This window comes from Clytia hemisphaerica, unplaced genomic scaffold (genome assembly GCF_902728285.1).
Source record: "Clytia hemisphaerica strain Z4C2 unplaced genomic scaffold, Clytia hemisphaerica genome assembly, whole genome shotgun sequence".
Classification (NCBI taxonomy): Eukaryota; Metazoa; Cnidaria; class Hydrozoa; order Leptothecata; family Clytiidae; genus Clytia; species Clytia hemisphaerica.
In genome coordinates, this window is record NW_027103968.1 from 100270 (window position 1) to 125961 (window position 25692).

A 25692-nucleotide genomic window follows, 5' to 3' on the forward strand; every position below is an offset into this window, starting at 1 on the left:
GATTGAACAAAAAATTAAATGAATGACATTTCAAATAGATTCTTTTCATAAAGGGATTCAGTCTTTCGTTTAATAGGTATTATATGTGGATGTTTTGACTTGATGATGTTTATCTCTTCATCATTATTCACTCAAACATCGTCATAATACCTTGATAAGGTATGATAGACTTGGATGGTAATGATCTTGTCAAATTAGAAGTATATCTACTTTTTATGTTTGTGTTTTCGCATTCAAATGGGAGATTCGTTATCTAAGACGTCTTTACCTATAATAAGTCACTCAATGTAAACTTTTTCTCGAGGAACTACGATCTTGGTCAAAATATATTGAGAATTTTGGTTAATTCCTCGTTTTTAGCATTTAGTCCAGTGGCTTATCACAATAATACTTCAGGTTAACCAGGGGGGGGTCAAGCAGTTAGTACAAGACATCATGCCGGTTAGTACCGTGGTGGTATACCTACAAAATTTTCAAAAATCAGTTAGTACTTGATGGTACTAAGTGACTGCTAGGGTGGTGTCAAGTAAAAAATCTAGGAAAACAGTTAGTACAAATGAATACTAAGTGCTACTTTTTTACCTTTTCTAGAAAAATATTAAAAATAAATACTAAAAGCGATTTTGAAATTGTAAAAGTTCGTAATCTTGTTCTTTATAAATCATGAAAAAGTATTTTTTTCTGCCTTGATTGAACGCTACATATTATGTTTATGTTTTTGGTTTACGGTGTTTCATTATTGTATCAATTGAGAAGTACTTCGTTATTTGAAACTCTTGTACATATATCGCTGTACAGCGTTGTGTTAAAATAAAATTTTTGATTCATTTTAATTCATCATACCAAATCAATAACTGTTTCAAAACAATTTTGGGAACATGGTTTGACAAAAAGTAAATATCACACTCTCGTTTGATAGGTTTTAAGGGGTGGTCCTTAGTGAATTTCCTTTGAAATCACTTAGTATATTTCATACTAACTGTCAAAGGGTGGTGGTGTGGCCTCTTTCCTCCAAAGAATCACTTAGTAGGCATGATGTCTTGTACTAACTGCTTGACCCCCCCTGGGTTAACAGACTAAACTAATTTTAAAGTTGGGCTAATTGATAAATTTATTCAAATATTTCAATTATTCGGGAGGGGTTTAGACTTCCAGGCTATATTCTGAGCCTTATTGTGGTTTTCTTCTGGGGAATTTCCCTTTTTTCTCAAACATTATTGCCTTGCAATTGAATCAATTGATTGTAGAACACATTTGCTTTTGAAAATTTGGCTCTTTTTGAATCCATATTGACAAAGAACTGACTTTTATAACATTATCTCTTTAGTTTAGATATGAACAAAAATGATAATATGCTATTGTCAGCAATATTTTTACTCTTGATTGGTTTCATCGAAAGTAAGGAGGCACATAATCTTCGAGTTATATGATCGAGTTATATGGCTTCGAGTTATGAAATCTTCGAGTTAAGGCCCGTAACTCGAAATAAAAATGAAGCATTTTCATTTCGAGTTATTTTTTTAACTCGGTTTTTTTGTTGACCATTTTCCTCTTGAGTTATATAACTCGGATTTTTTATTGCAAATAATTTCATCGAGTTATATTCCTCATTTTAACTCGAGAGAAAAATAATGATTTTTTCCATCGAGTTAAAATGTTGTTTTTAACTCGAAATTAAAATGGCAAATTTTTTCATCGAGTTATATAACGTATTTTAACTCGAAAGAAAAAAGACAAATTTTTCCATCGAGTTAATGATGACAAGCTCTTTTGTCGTCGATTTCCACAGATTCTGGATGAGCTATAGCTTTCTTATAGTAGTAGAGTCAATAATGACCGAATTGTCCAATTGTGAACAGAAGAGAACCCTTTGAAAAGTTCAAAATAATGTCTTTTAGTTTTAGAATTTTCTGGACTAAAAACTGTTTAATAGTTTATGAAAATCTACCGCCTTGTTTACTGGTTTTTTACCACAGTAATATTTCTCAACTTCAGTTCAGCTAGAATCTCAGTATTTTATGTGTGTATGAATAATTGGTTTACGGAGCTGGAATTTGGCATACACCTTCCTTAGGTCGAAACTTAGGGGTAGTTTGTTCATTTCTTTAAATTTCGATTTATTTTGCGAGTTATCCCCGGAATTACCGAGATCTTGCGTTTATTAAACGTCATAAAATTAAAATAATTGACGTCAAATATTTTTAAAGAGTAGTCAGGAATATGTTGGACGGTGAAAAAGAATGCGGCTATTATATTTTGATTTTTCCCAAGAGCCAGAAATAGATTTTAGTTGATTTCATTGTTGATGTCAAATATTATTTTTATTGATTTTTAAAATCCCGTTCTCCTGGTCCCAAGTCTACAATAATATTGAGTTTACAATTGTGCCTTCTCTAATCCCGAACGCCCATCAACAAGTGACGAGGGTGTATAGTTAGCCTTTTCCTAAATCGTGTAACCATCACCGTACTCAGTCCCTAATACCAAGTACTTCAATCAGTATCACATTGGGTTTACAACTGAGCCTTCTCTACCCCATCTACCTGGGTTTATAAATTCTCTAAGTTCACAACCGAGCCTTCCCTTTATCCATAGTCGATTGATAAAGTTTGGGGCATTTTATTTATGACGTCACTTTTTAACACAAATTCCTGTAAATAAGATTTTCAAAAAGTTCTCGAAAGACAATTCTGACTATTTTATGACGAAAAGTAGATGACGAAACTGGGGTCAATTGTAAAACTTCGTCGTTTAGAACCCCTAAAATGACTGAAAAAATGGCCAAAAATCCGCAACATTGCTTAATTACTCAGCAAAAATCCATTTGCTTCCATGGTTTTAAACGGCTGAAATTGTTATTTGAAAAGTCAATTTTTCCATCCAATACGTACCTAACTGATAGACACAACTAACCCTATTTACGTAACTCGAAACCAATATTGTAACATTTTGAGTTCGAGTTATATAACTCGAGATCATTTTGATGGCATTTTAATTTCGAGTTATATAACTCGAAATCATTTTGACGAAATTTTCATTTCGAGTTATATAACTCGAAATTAAAATGCCATCAAAATGATTTCGAGTTATTTTCCTTGATTTAACTCGACAGGAAAATGATCAATAAAAAAACTGAGTTAAAAAAATAACTCTAAATGAAAATGCTTCATTTTTATTTCGAGTTACGGGCCTTAACTCGAAGATTTCATAACTCGAAGCCATATAACTCGATCATATAACTCGAAGATTATGTGCCTCGAAAGTAAGTGATCGTTTTACATAATGTTATTTGATTTCATGAAAAATTCTGCTTCTCAGGTTTTGTTAATTCTACAAAAATAGTAAAAAGGGTAATTTCTTAGGGTATGACCAATACCATTTGGCTATCATTTATTACACGTTTTTTTATAAGAACAAACTATATTAAGGATATAGGATTTTGATGGCCAAAATATTAAGGACAAGTTAAGAACATTTAAGACTTCAAAGACTTCAAAATACCCAATTTTTTTAAGGAATGTACAATTAAAAGAACATTTTTAGGCTTAAAACTCAAAAAGCTTTTATTCGAATTCTTCAAAAATTTTGGATGTTCTTTTAAAAATGTACATAAGCTTGAAACTCTAAATCCTCCTGGTAAATTTCTGCACTATGTATTCATGCTATTGTTAATACAATATACTTTCACTTTCAGGTGAAGTAACACCTTGCACTAAACTTCCAGAAGTTGTAACATTTAAATATGGTTCAAAGCCATCATTTGATGTTTGTTTGAAAGCAAAGCAACGTCCAACATTAGTATACAAATTTGCTGACGGAAATGAAACTCTCGTTAATGAGATCATCAGTCAAGACAATCAAAGAGAAAGATACCATTTTAAAATCAATTTACCAAAGCTTCAAGAAAAGCATTGCGGGAACGTTTTAATATTACGTTATTCTGGTGGTGGGAAGGAGATGTTTGGTGAACATCGCCTGACTGTTGTAGTTATTGGTAAGTTAGTAGTTACTGATCTATTTGAATAATTCATTTCAATAATAGTTACAACTAGAGCGGTACTAGAATTGGTTACGGTAAATGCAGCCAATTTTACTTTTAATGTAACACAATGTTAGTACAGAAGATTTTGAATACTGAGTTCTCGTGAATAGAAAAAGTAATGGTATGACAATTTAAGATCAATTTTTTTTTTCATATTGCAGACATTCCTTTAGACGTCAACCTATTAACCTACCATTATGATGGCAGAGTCACAAAAATTACTTGGACGCCCATCAACACAGGGGGTTGCCAGGCGGTGAAGTACTTCATTCGCATACAAGAATTTTCTGGAGATTTCGAAAAATTTGGGCCGATAAGCAATACATCATGGGAAACAAACCAGTTAATATCACCCCATCGAATGAGTGTTTATGCGAAAGATGGATCAAGAGAAGGAAAACCATCTATTGATCTTTTTAAGATCAGTGGTGATCAAATCAACACGGGTATGACTTTTCAAATCGATACACGTTTTGTTTTATAAGAAACTATATAAGAACATAAGGCTTCGATGGGCTAAAATGTTAAGAACAAATTAAGAACATTTATAGCCTTTTTTCTTTGAAAATTGACAAAGGACAAAAACGCTCGTTAAAGTTAAGAACATCCAAAGGCTTCAAAAATTTTGGATGTCTTGTATTAAAAAAACGTGTAGCTTTGTTCGTGCTGTGATGATTTTTGCAAATGACGAAATATTTCCCGACGAACATGATACCTTATATAGTTGCTCTATGGGTTTACGCACCCCTATTATGGAAAATTAAGAAAACTTTTAGAAGTAGATTGATTCCTGTATTTGGATGCAAGAATTTTTTAGACTTTTTGAATGGAAAGTTGTGATGAATATAAAAGAGATTTTTTAGCTTTTTTTTTCTGCTGCTCATGAAGATTAAAAACCCTGCGAATAATGTTTAAGTGATTTTACTTTTAATGTACATTACTTGGGTTTAAATGCATATTATTTTTAACTTTTCAGTACAGAAGACAAATCCTAGAAGCTCTTCGCAAGCTGGATTTTCTTCGTATGTGTGGATTGGTATTACTGCTGGAGTTTCTCTCTTTATGGCTCTCATCACTTTTTTCGTCACATATCTATTGTACAGTAAGTAAATAACACCTAACTCTAACGGTACGGAGTTTAACGAAACCAAATAAACTCATTTTTATAAGAACCAGTAGATTTTTTATGAGGCTCGGCTGTTCTTATTTTTTCGTAATTTGAACCTCAAATTGTTCTTATTTTTGAGGTATTTTAGACTTTTAGTCATCAATGCTAACCCGGTTTCTGCGTTTTAGCGGTAAAAAGTGAAATTCAGTCTGGTGCGAAGCTGTATTTTGAGAACTAAACCTGACAATTAAAATATGAAACTGGACTCTAATAAATTTGTTACGATTGTTGATTGATTTTCCTTTTCTTAACTTTCCAGGGAAAAGAATGAAACGCAGGGCTCCGTCAGCAAAATATGTGGTAAGAGTTATTCTCAGCTCAATCTATAATATTTCAAACTATCACAGAATGTTTATAGAATACCGCATTACTTAGAATAAAAGCTGTCTTCTTTCGAATGCTGCCACTCGAATATATCCCCCCCTTGGAGTAAAAATTTTCAATAAATGTCCTCACCTCCCTCAAATAAACACCCCATTTGAATAAACGCCACTCCTCTGGAAGGGGGCGTTTTTATAGAAACGAGAAACTGTAAGGAAGCGTCATTATTCGAATTAATAATAGGTATTGGCTTTACCAGGTGAGATCTAGCGTTTTAGGATGTTATGAATGTTCGATAGGCGTTGAAACAACAACGAATTGTTTGCTGATGCTTGAATACGATTTTTTTTCTTTTCTAACTTTTATAGAATTCGTACACAGATTTACCAGAAAATTATCATCTAGAGAATCGGACACAAACAGGGCTTTCTGGTAAATATGCAAGTCTTTCGTATGTTCAACCGAATAAACTATCTAATCGAATAGAAGAATGCGATGAACTACCTACGGATAACGGATATGAATTAAACGATAGCTACTATGAAGTGAATCCAAAATAGTTGGTGATTGTCCGCAATGTAAATAGTAATGTAAATAGACTTTTATTATACGTATTCGATATTTTGGAGAATTTTTTATTTTTTTTTACAATTTCCGGATGCTGTTATCCGCTTCGAAGTTTCAACTTTTATTTATGACTACTGTACTATAATTACTAAACTACGAGAACGCACAATAAATATCAAACGAGATATCAAAAATCGACTCAGGGTCAACAAGTTCTCATAATTCCACACTTTTGAATTCGATCCCTTCAAGGTTTTTGGGGGTGGCCGTGTGTTTCAACATATTCCTACACCTATTAATCCTTAGCCAGTCAGGGGATATACACCTTTCCCGAGTTTATTTTGACTTTTTGAAAAACACTATTGCAAAACCCTGCTCAGCCATAAAAAAGGAGCGGGAAGATCTTTTGATCAAATCTTCAGAATGACTTTGTATCACCAAAAGCTTCAAAAGTATCAAGTTCTCATTTCAAACCGAGGGAGGTCGAAAAAAAAAACGATAAACTAACAGAAGCAGCCGGCGGAGAGATGTTTTAGAAATATGTGTTCTTTATCTTCTAGGAGACCAAATGGTATGACCTTTCAAATTTTTATACAAATGATGTGTTCTGATTTCTAGGAAACCTTTATCGCACTATTTGTCTCCCTAAACTTATCACTACATTGTACATTATGGACATTATGGTTTGATGTGTTCTAAAATCTAGAAAAAACAGTTTGCCAAGATAAACTTGTAAGATATTTGTTTTTCTCCACACGGGAGATGTGTTCAGAAAATTTATAGGGTTACTAGACAACAACATTACATCAATTTGCTCTTACTTGGCAGTCGGAACCACTACATAGAAATGGCAACTATTGCCTTAACGGGAAATATATCCCGAACGGGAAGGTGAAAATAACCCAAATAGGAAACTGTTTCCAGATTGAAAATTTCATCACTTTTCTGTTTCCGGTTTTTATCAAGAACTTTTCATTGTTCCCGAGCGGGAAGTTGAATTTTTGTTAAACAAAGCAGATTTTTGTTTCCCGATCGAGAAGAAGTTTCCAAATCGGGAAGTTTTTAATTAGGAATGGGGAAAGTAGAATTAAGAAGTGATTACCCTGTGGATTTCTTAACTACCCGGTGAAAGGTATTTATTTACCCTCTTTTACAATAGGCATCAGTTATTTACCTTTCACGACCATTTCCGGAGTGCGCAGAGGTCACATTCCCGATCGGGATACTGGTCAACTTCCATTTCGGGAAGTTTTTCACCTTCCCGTTCGGGATATATTTCCCGTTAAGGCAATAGTTGCCATTTCTTTCAGTGAAGTTGTTGGGATTTTGACAGGATAGAAATATTTTTGTTTGTAACAGAGTAAGAGGAGACCCGGAAAACCCGAGTTATTTTTCCCGAGTTATTTTTCCGAGTTACGGAAAACCCGAGTTATGACGTTATTTTCAGAAAATTATGACGTCACATTCAAATTTATAACTCGGTTTTTCTTCCTTCCATTAAATTTTCGAGTTATTTCATGAATTTTAACTCGGTTGTTTTTCCTTCCGTTAAATTTTCGAGTTATTTCAAGAAATTTAACTGTAACAAAATACTTTTAAGAGGCTTTGGGTTCTGTTATCTAAGTTCCAATCGAATCTAATTAACCTTTGAAAAAACAGTTTCCTGTTTTCGATTTTAATATACGTAAAAAATGAAAAAGATTGGAAAGAGAAAAATAAAGCTTTTGAAACCTGTCAGTGCAAAAGAACGTTTAGACAAAATTTCAATATTTTTTTCACTTGCGTTTTTATTCATCCAATTAACCAACTAAATTAAAAACGTAAAAATCACGAAAACAGACACCCCCCAGAGATATTATTGTTTGGAATTGGATTTTTCACCCCCTTGTTGTTTTATGTTGTTAAAGAAACTTTGAAATAAAAAGTGAGGAATTGAAAGTGGTCCACCATACAATAGAAATGGCATCAATTCGCTAAAGCACTAAAATTTCTCCGAATTATTTAAAATTTGAAAATAACTCGAAAATTTAAAGGAAGAAAAAAAACTCGAAATCTTAAAAGAAGGAAAAAAAACTGAGTTAAAATCTGGAAATAACTCGAAAATTTAAAGGAAGAAAAAAAAACCGAGTTAAATTTCTTGAAATAACTCGAAAATTTAACGGAAGGAAAAACAACCGAGTTAAAATTCATGAAATATAAACTCGAAAATTTAATGGAAGGAAGAAAAACCGAGTTATAAATTTGAGTGTGACGTCATAATTTTCTGAAAATGACGTCATAACTCGGGTTTTCCGTAACTCGGAAAAATAACTCGGGAAAAATAACTCGGGTTTTCCGGGCCTCTTCTGAGAGTATGGTCTCCAGACTAGACTGCTTGGGAAAGGTGTATTCTTGCGGAATTTTGCAAGACCGCGTCAAGAATTTTGCAGCGAGAGGTCTGGGTCTGGAACCAGTCCTCGTTTTTGCGGATTGGTGGATTGGCGGGTCCAACCGAAATATTTATGTGTTTACGTGGAAGGGATGTTGAACCCGACTAGGGATACGGAAAAAAAATAGTTCAAAATGGTAGGCAAGCTGAGAGCAGCGCAAATCGCGTCCTGGAGTTGTGTTGATCGATCATGTCTCAGGTGTAATTTAGGATCAGATTTTTATTTATATTGATTCTTAATCTTTTTGAATTGACCAGTGGCTTTACTTTGAATTTGATCATCAATCAGGTGAGTTGAGAATCGACTTCCATTCATTCTAAATCTAAAGTTGTGGACGAATTAGCTACCCTTACCGTAAGCGTAAGCAGGCAGTCAGGGCCTCCTTCTTGGTCTTTTTATATAACATTAGTTCGGATAGAATAAAATCATACCTGATCAACACAACCAAAGCTTCTGTCTTGTGTTTACTCTTTCCTTCCCAACAACTTTCGTTTTTGGTTATTTTGAGTTTTTTTCGAATAAATGGGGGGGGGGGGTTGGAAAAATTTTCCAAATTAAATAAACGGGGGGGGGGACCTAATTAACGGGGGGATCGGAAAATGGACCTTTAAACCAGACGCCCGCGCTCAATAGGATCGATCATCGGAACGGCTCGATGACGGATCGATATGTGATCGATGGAGTCGTAGAGTCGTCTAATCTTGACATACGTCTTGCAATCTCGAGACCAATTCACTGTGATGTCATTATGTTTTGGTTTGTCTTGTTTAGTCTAGCAAAGCTGCATTGAAATACAGGATAGTTGAGACAAATGCCCCCAATTTTGCCCCCAACTTTTGTCTCTTTTACCTTGGTTTTCAAGCTGAAAATCTTAAACAAAAGTGAGACCAAGCGAGATCACAAAAATAAACCAAAACAAGTAAGAAGTGGTCTAGACGTATGTCGATATTAAACGACTCTACGGTACTTATCCGGATAGGAGATCGATATACGATCAATACTCAAGGTTTTTTTAAGCTTATGATTAGTTATCGATTATTTATTGATCTATCATCGATTAACGATCGATGACGAATCGGTTATACTCAATTGAAATACTAGCTCGATAATGGATCAACGAAGGATCGATACTCAAGACTTTTTAATGGCTGAATCTTCCATCGATCTCGTATCCGGATCGTTAAGTAATCCATCGATCACATATCGATCCGTCATCGAGCCGTTCCGATGATCGATCCTATCGAGCGCGGGCGTCTGGTTTAAAAACCCTAAAAAGGGTCAAAATAGACTAAATTTAGGCTTTTTAGAGTAAAACAAGGAATTTTCCTTTTTGTAGCTAGGAATTTTTTAAAAATGAATAAACAGGGGGGTCCTAATAAGGTCCGGGGGTTGGAAAAAAATCGAAAAATTAACAAGCGGGGGGCCCGTTTATTTGGCACCTAAGAGTAACATATTACATACATATAATAAGCTTATATTATCAATAATACACTTTTAATGCTATATGCATGTTATGTGTTATACGTAAGTAATATACATATTACAATAGACCTTTTTTCAAAGAGGCCACCCTGTTGAATAATTATGTAGTCCAGCAGAAAAACAATGATAAAACCATGCATAATTATTACAATATGCATGATACAGTAATTATGCATGGTTCTATCATTGTTTTTATATTATATTTAACAATTATATTGAAAAGTAATAATTCGCTATAAGGAAAGATAACTTGTGCGGAAAAGAAAGTCTTCATTTATTGACCCCCGGATTTTTCATCGCATAATTTCTACGGGAAATCGAAAGTAATTTCGTTTGGCTTGTGATGTTTGAGAGCTTGGACGTTGGGAAGCTGCAAGGATAAAGGTAAACAAATTATAGTCTTTTTTCTGAAAGAAAATTTAACATTTGTCTAGGCTGACTTTCTTTCCGCCATCACGTTGATATCGCCTTCCCACCCGTCTTCGTTGAGTTTCTGTCTATTTGCACCAACATTGAGTTTGTTCATACCCGCATTGATATTGTTAATCAAAACGAAAGTTAAAAAGACGCGATGAAGTCGCAACATTTTGAAGGAAATGGCAGCACGCTGGCCAATGAAAAAATAGTTTTTTTATCAAAGCTAATTCAAAACTGTACTTTTGAAGTTGCGAATTTGTGCTCAAAGGTGAAAGCAAGTGAAATTGTACCGTGAGTGGTCCTAAATCCGACGGCCCTGCCTAAATCCGATGGGGTCTTTCAAAGATACAAACTAAAATAAAAACAAACCTTTTGCTGTGACGCAATGAAGATACCAAAGTGTCAACTGAACTGAGAGATTTGATACACTGAACCAATTGAACCAAATAACAATAATTGCTTCTCATACAAAACATATTTCTTATTACAAAATTGTTAACGTTTTAAACACAAAATAACAGATTCAGAATAATTAGAGGTAATTATTTTTTTTGATCACATTAATTGACATCTTGGCATTATAGTAATCTTGTTAAGTGTTTCATTTCAAGAGCTCTTGCAATAGTTTATTGTTCAACTTGGAGAGGGAATGTTTGTAAAGATATAATTTTTTTCATAGCAGTTATTTAGGCAGGGCTGTCGTATTTAGGACCACTCACGGTATGCTTTCAGTGGAGTTTGTGGACAAAATCAGAAAGAAATTGGCTGAAAAGATTTTCGTCCCAATACTTGTTTTTTTATCGGTATGTAGTTGGACCCCCCCACCCCCTTATCGGCCCAATGCCAATAAAAAATTCGAAAGTGTTTTGTCGAGGGTCCCTTAATTGTTTTAAAACATGTCAATATATATCCAGTCACATGATTAGCATCCTATTGAGTATGAAAAAACATTTTGTTGTAAATTGGTTCAGAGGCCTTATATTTCATGATTTTGACAATATTTTTGACATTTAATATCATTTTGTCAAAATTTGTGGGTGATATATTATTTAAAAATTTTCATGATAATACTTATTCGTATATAATTGCTTTAGACATACTATACTAATAGTACTAGTACTATTTCATGTGTTATGACTATGTAGTACGTGTTATGAATTTTACATTATGATATCGTTATATTTTTTCCAGTCTATAATTTGTATGCCCCGTGACCAGTGCCCCGTACCCCGTAATCCGTGCCCTGTGACCCGTGTTTCGAACTAGCCGGAACTTTCCCGTGGGCATGATTGGGTGTACCGCCATCGTGAAATATTTTTCGTGAGATTTTACCGTATTCTAACGCTAATAAAATCTAGATAGGAAACAAATATTACATTTGATTCTTTTTTTGTTCGTATTTCTAAATTTCACGATAAAAAGAACTATTTACAAATTATTTTCGACATTGACATATTTAATGATGTCATAATCAATGCCGTGCATATTTTGTCAGCACCGTGCATATTTTGTCAACATCCTTTTCATTGGATAAATACCACTAAAATATACAAGATAAGTAAACATAAATTTATCGAAAGCTTGAATCACTGATTGAAAAAGAAAGATCAATTTCTTAACACTAAGCATAGAAGCATAGTTTCAACCTTACTATCAATTTCAGCTGATAAAAAGGTTGTCGGAATTAGAGGAGGGATGTTGACATTAGACCAAGTTACGGTACTGTAATGTATCAGACCTGCCTCTCTCCGTTCAATGAGTTTTCACTACACCTATACAAACGCCTGATTGCAAACAACTCTTGCTGCGGGTCGTCTTTTTGCGTCCAATCAGATTCTAGTATTTTCTCTCACAATCAAAACAACAATTTGTCGTTTCTGGTTGGTTCTGTTGCCTGTTATCACATGCGTTTGGTTTGGGAATGCGAAACACAAACGCGAACTAATCATGTCTAAACTTTTCAATATATCTCCAGAACTAACAGATTTTTTGAAATTCTGTAAAAAAGGTCCAAGTTCCTGAATATTTTTACTGTGTTCTGTGAAAAAATCATAACCATCAGTCAAATACTCGTTCATCTATTTAAGATTGAAGACAAAAATTTGCACAAAGAAAAATAAACCTTGGGCACAAAAAATGCTTTTTTTTCCACCAAAAAACAAATAAGTTTTATAGACTTACCTTCCCCAAACATTGAAGAAGACTCTCTACTAATTAAAGTAAATGAGACAAGATAAGATAAAACCTTAAAATCAACCAGAATTTACAACCTTTTGTCCAAAGCAAAAGACATGCTTTTCTCGCCGCCATCTTGTTAATGTTTTAGAATGAGAATTATTTTCAGTTCCAGTTCCCACGGTTTTTTTTTCATCCAATCAGATCGCGCGATTTCACTTTCGCTTTCTCTAGTCCAATAAGACTGCAGGATTTGAGTCATGTGACATCTCTATTGAAAAACCCGCACTGAATAAAATAGAAATACAGGGGGTCACACTATTGGCTACAGGAGCTGAAAGCAAACAATTAAGGCCAATATTTTTGGTTTTTCTGAAGGACAAAAGGTATAGATAGGAAGCTTTACTGAAGGAGGGATAAGGCTGGGACTATCTATTTAAAAGATATGGACAAAAAAAGGCACTTTTTTGGGTGATAATTAAGATTTTACTTAGAAACTTTAATTCTCTTACCCCCGTCTCGCCCCCCCCCTGATATGAGCAAGGGAACCATGTTGGCCACCCCTACTGAAAATTTCAGATCAAAACAAACAAGGAATTATTATTCAAAAAACATTTCAACAAATATTTTTCAGCATAAGCTTTTCGTTTTATTAAAAAACATCATCAGTGCATATGTTTTTTTAATAAAACGAAAAGCTTATGCTGAAAAATATTTGTCGAAATGTTTTTTGAATAATAATTAATTTTCTGGCTATTTTATTAAAACAAGGAATTAATTCCTGTAACTCGATGAAAATTGGAAATTGCTGGTTTTTGACTGTTTCTGATCCTAAAGTGCTATTTTTTGGTAAAAGCTATACAATTTATGTTTGGATTTCTAGAAAGCTTACCCATTCATTGTCAATATATTTTTTATTTGAAAGTAATCTCTTCATGGAATAAAAAGATTTAATTAAAAATTTATAGGCCTATTTGTGGTAAAAAACTGATGGAAAACAGGGAATTTCCCCACAATCTGCATTAATTTATGCAAAATTAAACACCTTTTTGACCACAAATAGGCCCATATAACTTTTCATCTAGAGAAGTTGGGACTTTGGTGTAATACACTTTTTTGCTCAGTTTGAAGAGCTCTATCATGTGATATAGGTCTTTTTTTAATTTGAAGACCCCCCAAAAATCATGAATTTCCAGACCTTGCAATTTTGCCTGGAAACGCAAAAAATCGCCAATTACTCGTTACTTGCACGATAATATCGTGGAAACTTTTTGATTTTGGAATCTTCATATACTAATTCGTGAGTTTCCACCAAAAAAAGTTAGTTCTAAGATGTGTGTCACGAAAATTGTTTTCTAGCCACTTTTTTCGATCTCAGCAGCGGGACTAATTCCAAAATTTGTCTGTAACAAAAGTTTTAACCAAAATTCAAAATTTCCAAGGTGAGAGAGAAGAAAATGTATGAATTTCCACGGCAATTGAATTAAAAAAGGTAAAAAAGAGTGGAATTTCTGCGATGCATTTTGCGAAAGTACATGGATTTTCATCAGAATTTCCGACCACCACTGGAAGAAAAAAATATTTCCGAGGCTAGAAAAAAAAATACACGTTGTCCAACGAGAGTATATAACAAAAATTTTCTGGAATGGCCCATTGCTCTTGGGAGTACGAAACTTTTTTGGCAAAGTTGAGCATGTTTTTACCGAGTTTGTTTGGAACAAAGCTCATTTTTAGAATATATACATCTTTTTAAAGTCAAAATTATACTATATATTGGCTTTAGAACCTTAGCTATTTTGAACCTGGAATTTTTGATATTCTGGCTGCTGCTAGTCTGGAGATCCATACTCTCTAACCAAAACTTACACCACATAAGCAAAAATACCATCAGAAGCTACTCAGTGAGAGTATGGTATTTATGACCCAGTTTGAATTTGTTTACATTTGGTTTGAATTTCGTGCCAAAAAAGATTTGCGCACTTCCAATCGAAACAATAGTATCACATGATTTCAACAATTGTTAAACAGCCAATAGAATTCTGCGACCAGATTTGGCATCTACAAAAATACCAGGCTACTCTTTTATTTCTATATTATATATTATTCGTTTTAACTATAAATGCTATACTTCAAAACCACACGAACAGAGTAGACGGGTCTCCCAGCTAGGCTGCTTCACGTTCGCAATCGGTCATTTTGTCTCAATTTAAAGTTTTTAAGTTTTATGATTAATTGTCTTGGGAACTTGAACTTGATTCAGGTATTCTCTCATCCTTGTTGTTACAAATACATCCTGTACATAGCTGTCAACTTTTTCTGTATTGGGCGGGATAGATTCCCACATGCTAACGTTTTCTCCCGTTGGAAAAAAATCAGCCAAATCTCCCACATTTTCAGGATTTTTTTCGCATCTCCCGCATTTCCAAAAATTTTCAGATTTCCTGAAGAAAAATTCAGGAATGCCAAAATTTTCTGAATTTGGAAAATTGGGACAAAAAATGCCCAGATTTCCCGAAAAAATTTTTTTTCCGGATATCTCGATATCGATTTTGCAGAAAAATTTCCCAGATTTTGAAAATTGGATTCCCAGGGAAAATTTTCCGACTTGGAGCTCTCCCACATTTTTAGCCAAGAATAGTTGTTTGGGAGAATGACAACCTTTTGAATAACTAATTACTGTACTGAAGCAGAATTCTTTTTAAATGATAACATTCATAATAATTGATTTGTCTTTTACAACACCTAGCCGTTGCCTAGATACAAGATAATTATCTCGTTTGTACTGGCTGGAGTAATTTGTTATTCAGTAAATCATCTGTTGTAGATGAGGCTCCCAAGCGGTTTGCAGGGACTTTTGTCTAGCTTTATAATGTGATTTAGAAATTTTTTCTTTGTGGTTGTGTGAAAACATGATTGTGATTTGAAAGATTTTTGAGCTGTGATGTGTGATTTTGACTTATTTCAAAGGGATAAGTGATTATCCAAGTTTATTACTGTTTGCGTGATTGTGATTGAAAACAAATAATTGCATAATAATTGTGATCAGAAAACTTACTGCTGGGGGAGGCTCCGAGATTTTATGAAGAAACAACAAAATAATATCTCATTCGGATGAAAATTGAGTATATACCAGTTTGAGACAATTTTGGGTTGCAAAATGCTTTTTAAAGACCGATTTTGCAAGTCTATAACTTATAAACTGATGAACTACAAGTCTTCAATAAGGCATCTTCAAAATATCTTTTTAGCAAGAAAAAAAATCATCTTTAACAAAAAACAGCAGTCTTCTACAAAATAAGTTTAATAATGTGGACTGAAATTCTTTTTAAAGTGACAGTATTCTGGAGGTGGAGAAATCAAAATCATTTGGGTCTGGGATAGGTGCATGTTCGCCATCGTGGTAATGATAGAAATAACTAAGAGTCTCAAAAATGGCAACAGGCATGGAACCAAATCTTTTGCAGTGTGATAGCAAGGATTTATTATACACTGGATATACAAGTACCTGATTTTTGCCGATTTCTCGTGTACTAGCTATGTCCGCAGTAATGATATTATTGTTCACTCTCCTTCCCTCATTAAATGTTTTTTCGAAGCATTTTTATTGCATTTCTTATTGAAAATCACTCATCCAATTCCCAAAAGAGACTTAAACTTTTCCTGTGAGGGTCAGATTCTTCCACGTAATTGATAATTATAAGTCGTTATGACGTTTCAAGCTGTGAGAAAGATGCAAAAGACGTGTTGCGTAAAGAAATTGAATGTTGACACCGGAAATTTTCAAACTTCAACCTCAAAAAAACCACCTTGCCACCACGTGCCTCCAAAGGATTTTCATACCACAGTGGAGCCAAGACACTCAAGTCTTTCAGCTCTTCTGGGGACAGTCTTGGAAAGATATTTCCAATTGAAAATTTCGTGTCACTATAAGCATTTTGTCTAAATTTCTTGTCTAATGATGATTTTCTCACACCAGATTTCACAAATGTATCCAGCTTGGTATGCTAGCCTTACTTTCAAACTTTTTTTTTGCAAATGTACAAAAAGAAAGAGTTAGAGAACTTTTTGAAAATAAGACTGATAACCATTTTTTTAAATCAGACATCTTCGAGCCGCCATGACAGTTGTCCTTTGCGGACAAAGCTTGAACATCAATTGTTTTCTGAAACAATGAAAATACAATGATCGCTCTCCATCGTTTTATGAGTCTTTTATCCAGTGTATAATAAATCTTTGGTGATAGTATTCTGGAAATACTGCAGGAAAATCAAAATCATTTGGGCTCGGAGGTTGGCTATATTCACCATCTTGGAATTCAAATCCCTGCCAAAATGCAATATTTTGAGCAAAAACTCCTTATGTATGACTGGAAAAAACTTAAAAATGATAATAGACATGAACTTAATTTTTTTTTGCAGTGATAGTCTTCTAGACTTAATTGAATAAAATGCCTCACAATAGGTTGAATTCTCATAAAAAAACACACTACATCTTGAATTTTCTAACTTTGCCACAAAAATGACTGTTGACGCCTGCCCTATTAAAAACATATAGAGCCCAGTTGTATTAGCTTCTTCCCAGATAAAAGACAACAAGATCAAAACATCACATTTACTTCATCCCTTAAATCAAAGCGTGATGTTGGTAGAATTGACAACATGTTATGACATTTGATAATATTATCCTCTCAAAAAATTCCCTATTTTGGCTGCTCGAAACTGCAAACTTAGAAAAATAGCTTTCAAAGAACTTGGCTGTTTAAACACAATGGTCTTTTATTTATTTTCAGTAAAATCAATAAAATTCAAATTGCTGCAAGGAGAATATTCAGGTTGAAACAACACATTATGGACCCCTCTAACCCACAAATTATAACACACGTTCAAAAATCACTGAACTACACATTATTCGACGCTAAATTCGTTCCAAGAAGTGCAAAGTTTGTTTGTGTTGGATCAAAAGCAAATGGAAGTGGTGTCATCCAAATGTATGAATTGACCCACAACGAAATGAAAGGAAATGTTAATCTTCTAAAAGATGTAAGATTCTATAAGTAGATTTGTTGTTTGTGATTTGTTATAATTTTTATTTCTGGTATGTATATTTTTTTCCCTAAAAGGGTTTCATTTTGACAGTAATTATGTTTTATATGGCGCAATAAATTACGCTTGGAGATGTTTTTGAAATCCTCGCAGATCCTCCTGGTGAAAAAGAAAACATTTTTTGGCCGAAAAAATAACGTTTGGATTTTTAGGGAGGTTTTAGGATTGATAATATTTATTTTATAGTTGGAGAAAAGCAAATCTTTTAAATGTTGTACTTTTGGTGCATCCAGTTTAAAGACTAGATTCCTGGCTACCGGTGATTTTGATGGAAAACTTGCTATATGGTAAATATAATTTATGATCTCTGTGATATGTAAATTGAATAAGAAAGGCGATTTAAAGAAAGTTTTGATTTTTATGTCAAATTTGTGAACAAGTCATTATGGAAATTTATAGATGTTAGCAAAAATACTTGTCCAAAAGAATATCTGGGATTGAGGGCTTATAAAGCTGAATGGCCATACAGGAAAAGGAAGAGGAAAAGTTCTCAACAATTTAAAATTTGTTGCAATTTCAGACAATAACGACAAGTAGCTATTTGGCATAATAGTTATCTTTTTGTTAACTGGCCTTCTCGTGATTTTTCACCTCGAAATTGAAATTGATATACTTATACCAAGGAATTTGTATAGACATTGGATAAACGAAGAAGAGCGAGCATTGTCTTCCAATCAGTTCTAATTGTTTCAAAAAACCATTAACATATTCCTATTCGAATTGAGACATTCTTATTTAGACTGTCACAAAAAAGATGACATTGTAAAGATGTGCCTATATCTTTTGGAGATTTTTTGAACTCTTTTTGTTTGAGCTAACTTAAGGGAACTAATAGACTTTTTCATAAAATTACGTCAAGAGCAACACTGACCTCGTTTTTAGAATATTTCTGATTGTAATCGATTACCAGAGAGGAATTCATAAAAAGTTTACTCTGTTTATAAATAAAGGTAACTTTTAAAGAGTTAAGGGATTTGGTCACCTTGGCAATGGTTTCAAAACGTGGCATGAGTTAGACTGTAAATAATTTTTGAAAAGGTTTATTATTAGTTCCCGCGAAAATTACTTCCTTTAAGGTAAGGGAGAACTTTTTATATAAATGCTGTTATTCTGATTGCTTAATCAAAAATCTCAAAAAAGGTGCCGGTGATACCTTTCTATGAGCACATCTTTTATAATGTCATTTTTTTTGTGTCAAACATTAAATGAATGTCTCAATTCAAAAGGAAAATGTTAATTGATATTCTAGCTTTGTCCGCAAAAAGGGCATGAGCTTTATTTTTGAAAGTGATTTTAAGAGAAAATATCTAAAGAAAAAAAAATAATTATACAGATTTCTCAAATCCAATGGTGAGAGGCTCTAGCTTTTTCACACATGCTGACCTAACCCACTTAATCGAAAATTAAACAACTTTTGACCATTTTGATTGACTTTCAAACAGTGTACCGGGAAGTCATCCTTTCTTTATCTTCATTTAGGGATCTTGAAAAGCCATCATTACCAGTATACAGCACAAAAGCTCACAAAGAAATCATCAATGGTATCGATGGTATTGGAGGTCTGGGGATAGGAGAAGGAGCTCCGGAACTGGTCACGTGTAGTCGAGATGGTAATTTACGTTTTATTTGGATGCTCTTATTTCTCCCCTCCAAAATTTGAAAGCGTTCGTTATCATACTTTGTCTTCATTTCAGGGTCATCATTCCAGCACCTAGCAATTTTCAAAAGGGCTAATGAAGCCCATCGGGTTGCATACTATGTTTGCGCCGGAATACTCACAACTAGAAATAATGCATCATGGCCCCTGTGACTCGTTAAGAACTTTTTAGGAAGATGGTGTAAAATTAAGGTCAACTGGAAATTTTAAGTAGGTCGAATTTGAAAGTTACATCTCGAAAATCCAGTTGTAATTTGTAATTTTAAAATTGTCATTTCTATTCGGGATAAGAGTTTATTTGTGGGAAAAATTTCAGGGTTGTTAAAAGACCTATTCAAAATATTATGCTCGGAAACTAAGCTCAGTGGATTTGTGATCAGAAATTCATAATGGCGGTCGAAAAACGTGCTCGGAAGCTCTGCAGGCCTTCCAGCTTGGAAAATGTTTGAGATTGGGGCTTGTCTTACAGAGCTTCTTCTAACTAAGGACGACTTTCGGCTGATTTTTCAAAGTAGGAGTCTTGATTTTTACATTCTCTTCATTCAGGTTCAGTGAAAGTATGGGACCCTCGTCAGAAAGATATTCCTGTTGCAAATATGGAAGCATCCAATCAAGACATGAAAAGAGATTGTTGGTGCGTCGCCTTTGGTAAGGTTGATTCGTTACCATGACAGCAAATTTTATCTCCTGAAAAATAATCGTTTGTACATCCTTAATTGTTTATAACCTTTCTAGATATCTTCTTTCAAAACAGATACATTTAAAATCCTGGGTATTAAATCTATAAAGCTTTTTAACCCTAAAACCCTTAAAAGGATTGTTTTGCTAAAGTTAGTCACCCCTTGTATATCTGGGCTCTGACTTTCCTGAACTAAATTGGTTGATTAGTCTTGATTGCATAAACTTTTCAAGACTTTCAAGCTATTCAGACTGTACCCAATCCCCTAATCCCGATGTGTCAAGAACTTGCCGAATCCTGAGATTTATCACCACTTTAGCATTTCATAGTGATGTAGACGATGTAAACTTCTTCTGTTTTGGGCTTATTTCTTAGATAGTGATTTGTGTTAGACTATAGCATTATCTAATAGTGGTGTAAATCTCTCTCTTTCTTTATTTCCAGGGCACTCTTATAATGAAAGCGAGCGAATTGTCTGCGCTGGTTACGATAACGGAGATATCAAGATGTTCGATTTACGTAACATGTCCTTAAGATGGGAAACACATGTAAAAAATGGAGTAAGTTACAGATATCATATTCTTTTACACTATTCCACTTGTCCGCCATATTGGTTTCTTATTTACCTTAGGTTTTCGAACGTTTCAATTTCAAAGCATTCGAATGGCGCTGTTGACTATTCAGCTTTATAAAACTGGACACACTTTCTTTTATATGGGAAGTCCGATTAGCCAAAATGAATTTTTTTGCAGAGAATGATCAATTGACTTAAAATTTGGCGGGAATTAATTTAATTCTATAATCTCATGGTTGATTGAAATTCGATTGACGTTTTTGCTTACGTTAATTTGTAATTTCCCGCGAACTTGTAATTTCCCTCCTAGCTTTTGTAATTTCCCTCCTAGATTTTGTAATTTCCCGCAAAAGTGAAATTTTCATCGTTTGGAAATTCATAACCTTTTTCGACTTTCTTACTAACTTCGAAGGCTTAAGTAAATGGAATACTATCCAATTAAAAGTCGATTCGCGTTTCTATGACTTTTTTGACCTCTTTTCAAATTTTCAGATTGATTTCCAGTGTTAAATTGACGTCTTTCAGAATTGTTAGAATTTCAATCCAAACCATGAGATTAACCAGGAATCCCATGCTTATTTTCGTGAAATTCTGGATAAATTACCCTCGGTCAAATTTTGAAATGTTTTAAATTTCCCTCGTTGCACTCGGGAAATTTCAAAAAATTTCAAAATTGACCTCGGGAAATTTATCCCGAATTTCCCTCATAACCATGAGATTACTAGTACATATTTAATTAGTTATTTGAGCTTTATGTAAATTGGTAGTCAAAAACTTATTGTTTTTCTTTCCTCCAGAAGCATCTCTTCTGTTGTAAAATGTTTTTCTTTAAAAAGTAATTTTGGAATGGCATGATGAACATTGAGTCATCGCTACTTCTCAAAAAAGACTAAGAGTGAAAGTATCAGACATCAAAATGGTTCTCAGTTGACTTTGGATTGCCACACCGTTTAAAGTGTTTCGTTGAACTAAACATTTATGTTTATAGGTGTGTGGTCTTGAGTTTGATCGCAAAGACATCGTCATGAATAAACTCGTGGCGACAACGTTAGAATCGAAATTACACGTTTTCGATTTACGAACGCATCATCCAAATAAAGGCTACTCATCCATCACGCAAAAGGTTTGATTTTATAATATTCGTATATAGAATCTTGGAGGTGTTTAAATGAATGTAAGATATATGGATATTTGATTTTGGTGCCTTATCGGCGCTTTTCACGCCAACCTTTTATCACTGTTATTTTTGGGCCTGTAACAGATAAAAAGCCAGCGGCTACAGGCGGTTAAAGTACTGGTGAAAAAGGGACAAAAGTCTTCTTGTGGCGTACTTTATTTTAGGTTCACTTTCAGTTTTTGTTTCTTTTACATAAAATGTCTCTTTAAAATGACGTAATTTCGGAGAATATCTCACTTTTAAGGCGCACGATTCAACGATCTGGTCTGTAAAACATTTACCACAAAACCGAGATATTTTCATGACCACTGGAGGAGTTGGCTCGTTGAACCTATGGAAATAGTAAGAGATTTATCATTTGAATTCGTGTTGTTTATACTGTCGTGCTTGAATTGATTTCATGGATTTTTCAAAGCATGTCTACCACTATAATTAAGGTTAATTTTTTTAAACTTAATTCTGTGAGCATTTACAAATTTAGTAGGAACTAAAGCACAAAGAAAAGCAGTCTTTGCTCTGACCCTTACACAACCCTAGATTTATCATCTCGATGTTCCAGAAAGGTTTGGTTTCGGGTGAAAACTGTTCACAAAAACAACATTTATAAAGCTCCATCTTCGAAAGAAAACACCGTTATGAAAAATTGCTTGAAAAATCTCTGAATTTGTAGACTGGAGTCATTCATAATCCAACTAATATAGAGATTTGTTGTTAAATGGAAATTATGGCTGGCTTCTCCTTCCAAAGGATGCCTGGTTCTGTATTGAGTGGTCTAGGAGTCGTCTCATCATTAGAACCGCCTTACGCTGAAGTTTATACATTAATCGGGTTAACTTTCGTGATTCCACCACAAAATTTTTTAAACCGCATTTTGGCGGATAAACCAGTCCAAAGTCTCCATTTGTGGCAAAAAGTGACTATTTTTCAGTTGTTTTCAGGCTTTTTCGCGAGATTAAATCCACGCGAAATTGAATTCAGAAAATTTCTCGATTTTTTTCGCTCGCGAAAGTTAATCCGATTAAAGAACAGCCCGCAAGCTTGCAAGACACTGACACCTGCTGACACACACCTTTTTTGGATCAAGCACTACAATAATATTTCTTTTTCGTTCTTAGTTCCTATCCGTCTAAACGTACAGAGGTTGATGATGAGGGTTTCGAAGTAGGTGTCATGGGCTCACTCACTAAGTTACAAAATGTCACACTGGCCACGCAACCAATCGCTTCTTTCGATTGGTCCGCTGACAAGGTATGATTTTTTATTAAGGCAAATTCTAAGCTTTATAATCGAGGGAAGTGACCCATTTAAAGTATATTGGTTATGAATCAATTATTATTAATTGGCTATTATTAAAATCCCGACTTATTTTTCAATCCTTTTGCGAAGTGATTCTTTGTTTTTTTTTAAACTGTTTTATTATTTCAGAAGGGACTTGGTTGAATCAAAATCTTTTTTTTTTTGCAAAGTGATCTTTTTGGACTTTTGGACAATTTCAGCCTTTGTAAACTTTATACTATTTCTTAAACTATTTTCTTGTTTCAGGAGGGACTTGGTGTATGTACAGCATTTGATCAAACGTTACGTGTGCTTGTTGTTACCAAACTAAACAAAGTATAGTGATTAAACAGAGATAATTTAAAGAGATAATAAGATGGCTTGAGATCTTTGAGCCACAGGAACTCTTTATTTTCCTGCCTAAGATCTCCTATGTTCTTGTCCTAAGTGTTTTCAAAATTGGAATATGACAATTTGAAATCGTAAAAATGTGTTTTTACACTCAGTTCTTACGTGAAAATTATATTGTTTTCTTGCTAAATATCTTGACTTTGGAGGTTTTTCTCAGGACCAGCAATAGCCAAGCTATTGATAATTCGGATTATATAGTTGTTAAGTCTTCTTAAAGCATTACAGAGAAAGTTGGGTGTAGGATATCAGGAAAGAATTTTAACTTATGAAGAGTGAAGAGTGTTGACTTTTTCAGCATTTGACTTATCTAATCAGTGTGTTTTTTAAGATGATTCTGGGTAGATAGATATTGCAAATTTTTTATCCATAGAGAAAAGTTATTTATTATATTCAATATAATTATTGTACATACTTTATATTTCGAGGCTTTTTATTTTGAAAGATGTTATTTTTGATTGATTTTCATGCCTTATTGTTGACATTCAATATGACTTTGATTTAATGTTGTCCGTTCGTTTGTAATGCTAGTAATAACCGATGTAAAATAGCAATGGTTTTTTTCAATTGGTACTACAATCAAGGACATATATGTTTGAGAAAACCACTTGAAATTACTGATAAAACCCCCATTGCCCCCAAGGGCAATGTTCATTTTGTAGGGCTGTCTCATCGTTCACTGAACATTGCCATTGAGGGGGGGGGGCAGCTTCTAATTTGCCTTTATCCTGTCTGTCTCGCCTTTTATGATCTTGATTGTAGTAATAACATGGTTTGGAGGGTGATTTGAGATGATTTCGAAATCGTGAGTGAGGGCTCTGTGAAATGTTTTCAATGAAACGAGGGGCTATTTATCTTAGTGCTTATAAGGGTCCACAATAATATAGTTGTTTGCTTTAAAGATGCTATATCTTTCATTCAACTTCTCTGGTATAAAAACACCTGGATTTCGGATAGACTTTAGATATAGAAAGCTTCCCATTGCAATAGATCTTATCGGAGTTTTTGATTTGCCTAAAAAGCGATGCATTGTGGGATTGTTTCGGAGGTATTACAATAGAAATCTCTTAGGAATTCCTCAAAGGAATTCTATTGTAACCCCCAAAACAATCCCACAATAAATCGCTGTTTTAGAAAAATCAAAAACTCCAATAAGGTCTATTTTGGCAGATTTTGATGCAACACTTTTTCCATTTAAAGTAAATTCGTTTAAAACAGCCAGAAACAGAGGTTTTGCTTTGTTTTTGAGAAGCTGCCGCCGAATAAAATAGGCAAATTCTTAGCAAGTCATCGGTTAGTGTGTATTTGAGAGGGCAAACCGGATTTTAATGACTGGCAAATTGTTTTGTTTTTTCTTGTCCTGTCCTGTCCTTTTCCTTTCAATGTTTTTTCTGAAAGAAGAGAAGAAAGGAGCTTACATTTTGGAAAACGGATAGGCAACGGTTGACGGCAAACGCATAGAAATTCGATCAAAATGTATTTCCAATTTTCTTAGAAAAAGAAAGAAAAACAATTCAGTTGATATTTACAAAAATGGCTTTAGTGTAGGGGTCAATGATAAATTGCATAAAAAAATATATTCAATATAAAATAAAACTCAATATACACATCAAAATTTCTAACAAATTGAATTGGAAATTGTACCTTAAGTGGATTAATTTTCGCGTGGACAAAATTTCGCGAATGGAAGATTGAAAATTTTCGCGTGGACTAAATTTCGCGATTTGGCCTGTTTTTTACCTAATTTCTTTCATTTTCCTAGGGGTTTTGGCAAAAATTGCAATTCTAAAAATTTCGCGTGGACAAAATTTCGCGAAAATGGCCAAAATACGCGAAAATCGCGAAAATTAATCCACGCGAAAATTAATCCACTTAAGGTAATCAACGCTGCTTTTATTAAAATCAGCTAATCGTGGCTTAGGCTCGGCAGTTTTTATTTTTTCGTAATCTTTAAATCTCACCCTTGGCATTTAGATCTGCATTTTTTTAAATGATTTATGAAATCTAAGGCATGAATTATTCTTAATTTGTTTTCTTAGGTTTTTGACCAAAACTGAGCCTCGTCTTCTTATAAAATTATTCAAATCTTATACAGTATATCCTTTCTCTAATTACCTTTTTCCTCGTTTACTGAGTTGAATTTAAAGGTTTTAGTTTTACATAAATGTTTCTGTCCGGCGTCGCCTATTGATATATTGTGTTCGATTTCGTGCTTAATA

General features: G+C 33.9%; 2 protein-coding genes across 2 annotated transcripts in view; both read left to right on the forward strand.

Annotated features, from left to right (window-relative positions):
• Window positions 1-1303: 1303 nt before the first annotated feature.
• LOC136810403 (uncharacterized) overlaps window positions 1304-25692 on the forward strand; it is a 277730-nt gene continuing 253341 nt past the window's right edge. Inside the window, exons 1-6 of the mRNA XM_067066968.1 lie at window positions 1304-1398; window positions 3695-3994; window positions 4204-4488; window positions 5019-5144; window positions 5470-5510; window positions 5900-6100. Coding sequence (XP_066923069.1) covers window positions 1335-1398; window positions 3695-3994; window positions 4204-4488; window positions 5019-5144; window positions 5470-5510; window positions 5900-6091 — 1008 coding nt within the window. The 5' untranslated portion in view covers window positions 1304-1334 and the 3' untranslated portion in view covers window positions 6092-6100. The remainder of the gene's footprint in view (window positions 1399-3694; window positions 3995-4203; window positions 4489-5018; window positions 5145-5469; window positions 5511-5899; window positions 6101-25692) is intronic.
• On the forward strand, window positions 8723-23935 carry LOC136810388 (dynein axonemal assembly factor 10-like). Its single transcript, XM_067066938.1, has 10 exons — window positions 8723-8815; window positions 17391-17640; window positions 17890-17990; window positions 19183-19313; window positions 19907-20008; window positions 20484-20599; window positions 21602-21736; window positions 22035-22132; window positions 22906-23038; window positions 23333-23935. Exons 2-10 carry the CDS (start codon window positions 17449-17451, stop codon window positions 23405-23407), a joined length of 1083 nt encoding a protein of 360 aa, XP_066923039.1. The 5' UTR covers window positions 8723-8815; window positions 17391-17448; the 3' UTR covers window positions 23408-23935.